The 2500-nt window shown below is 39.0% G+C and overlaps 1 protein-coding gene across 1 annotated transcript in view; it reads right to left on the reverse strand.

Annotated features, from left to right (window-relative positions):
- The window catches only part of LOC128616845 (A disintegrin and metalloproteinase with thrombospondin motifs 14), a 50796-nt gene that overhangs the window by 19948 nt on the left and 28348 nt on the right, over positions 1–2500 (reverse strand). The window contains exon 7 of the mRNA XM_053639683.1: positions 20–125. Within this exon, the coding sequence (XP_053495658.1) occupies positions 20–125 (106 nt within the window). The remainder of the gene's footprint in view (positions 1–19; positions 126–2500) is intronic.

Raw genomic sequence — 2500 nt, forward strand, 5'->3', positions numbered from 1 at the left:
ACGTGAGGTGAAGACTCACACGTGGCCGGTTTCATGCGCCACAACGAACGCAGATGAAAATCCGTCTTCATGATTCAGCGTGCAGCTCCTCAGCGGGTGGCACATGCCAGTCACGGGGGCGTAACCTAGGCAACATAAGTCAAAGGGCAAAGGTGATGAATTAGCTCACGTAACATCACAGAACGTTCTAGATGTTCCAGAAGACGCAGATGGAGGCAGATTACACCAGGTGTTGACGTCAGATCCATTTCCTGTGGGCTGATGAAATGAAATTCCCAAACATCAGAGTTATAGACGAGTTATAGACGAGTTATAGACGAGTTATAGACGAATTATAGATGAGTTAGATGTTATAGATGAATTATAGACGAATTATAGATGAGTTATAGCTGAGTTATAGATGAATTATAGATGAGTTATAGATCAATTAATGATGAGTTATAGATGAATTATAGATGAGTTATAGATGAATTATAGATGTTATAGATGAATTATAGACGAATTATAGAGGAGTTATAGATGAGTTATAGATGAATTACAGATGAGTTATAAATGAGTTATCAATGAGTTATAGATAAGTTATAAATGAGGAATAGATTACAGGTTACAAACCGAACTGAGGGAGAAAACGCACCAGGTTCCTAAACCAATGCGCTGAATGAGCCAGGTGTGAAAACGCCCTGAGTGTGCTAGCAAAGTAGAACAGCCAATAAATAATTTAATCTGATATAAATAATAATAATATTACCAATAAATGATTCGCAGTGCAGTCTGTAAGCTTTGGTTGCTAAGCAACATATCAGATAACGATTAAGTCTTTCTATGGACAGAAGAATGACATAAATGTAACAGATTTATTATTTAAAACCTGGTGCATTAATACAGAATTTAGTTATTGTGATGATATCACAGGTGTTTGTGTAGGAAGAGTTTTACAACGGCTCGGCCAATCAGATTTCAGAACTGAAACTATTCATGTTATGAGCAGTATTTTAATATAAGCTCACACTACTGAGCTGAAGAAGTGGGAAACAGACCAGTAGTGATGGAAAAGGATCACGTTTGACTTTCAAGAAACTCTGACCTTGACTCAGCAAGTCCACGCTATAAACACACAAATAAAACTGAAAACATTTTAAGTTTTGCTTTTCCGTTCACAACAAATTTAAATTTTATGTTTGATTGCACTGTATTGTGTACGAAGGACACTGTGGCTGCGAGAACACGTGTTTATGGTTTATGAACTGAACAAAAATGGCGGAAATTATGTAAAGGTCATGAACTGAAAATTATTCACTGAAAAAAAAAGTTTTAGTGTTATTGTTGTTGCTGATATACTCAGAGAAACCGATACAGAAATGTACATACAGTGTATTTTTAATTTCTGATCAAATGTGCAGTCAGAATGTTTAGATCGGACCTCTACCTGTCCGGAGAAGACATCTAAACGTCTGCAGATTTTCAAAGATCTTTCCCTTAATAATATGAAAAAGGAATAGTCATAATTTTACAACTGAACTGTACAGAGTTATACTGTAGATAATGTGTGTGTGTGTGTGTGTGTGTGTGTGTGTGTGTGTGTGTGTGTGTGTGTATGTGTGTGTGTATGTGTGTGTGTGCATACCCTTAGCCAACAGTGCAGTGTGCGTAATGAGCTTTAGCAGAAGCCACAAGCATTTAGCCGCTTAGCCAACGTTTCTCCAGCACTAAAGAGCCAGCTCACTGTCACACACACACACACACAGCACGTTGCAGGGACTTACTGCCACAAATACACACTCACAAACACACAAAGCCAAGCACAAACACAACACAACACAAACAGTGTACAACACTCGATCAAGAAATGTGCAGCGACAGAGCGTAGCTAGCTTTCTAATTCAATCCTCGGGTTGTGTGTGTGTGTGTGTGTGTGTGTGTGTGTGTGTGTGGTTTTTTTTTACATTTCAGAGAATTTGCCATGCTACTGAACCACTGGACAGTCTTTGGCATGCAGGCAAAAAGCAGAAAATACACAAGCTTCATCAGTACCATATAACACACAGACACACAGCTAGAGGCGCTTTAGCATGAGCTAGCATAAAATAAACGCTTTAGGAATGACTCTTTTTTCATTCTGCTGAAATGTGCTCGCTGAGTGACGTAGTGAACAAACTGTTTTAGTTAGAATGAGAGGTTATGAACAATAATTAGTAGAGTTGGGGTACTCCACCTCGGACACGGACTCGAGTCCAATTTATGAACGAGCTCGGACTTGTCACACACTCGGGTAAATTTGTACTCGAACTTCACACGAACTCGGACATTTTGGACATTTGGTCATTTTTCCGAGTTCAGTCGAGTCCACGTCTTGTGTAACATGAACAGAAAGACAAAAAATAAATAACAATATAAATAGGCATCCCGCCTCTCCAGGAAGTTCCAGGAGTCTCCTGTACGCTGATATCGGCTCCCTGACGGCTGCAAATTATATACAATATCCCAGAAATCGATTTTTTTT

Source organism: Ictalurus furcatus, chromosome 13 (assembly GCF_023375685.1).
Source record: "Ictalurus furcatus strain D&B chromosome 13, Billie_1.0, whole genome shotgun sequence".
NCBI lineage: Eukaryota > Metazoa > Chordata > Actinopteri > Siluriformes > Ictaluridae > Ictalurus > Ictalurus furcatus.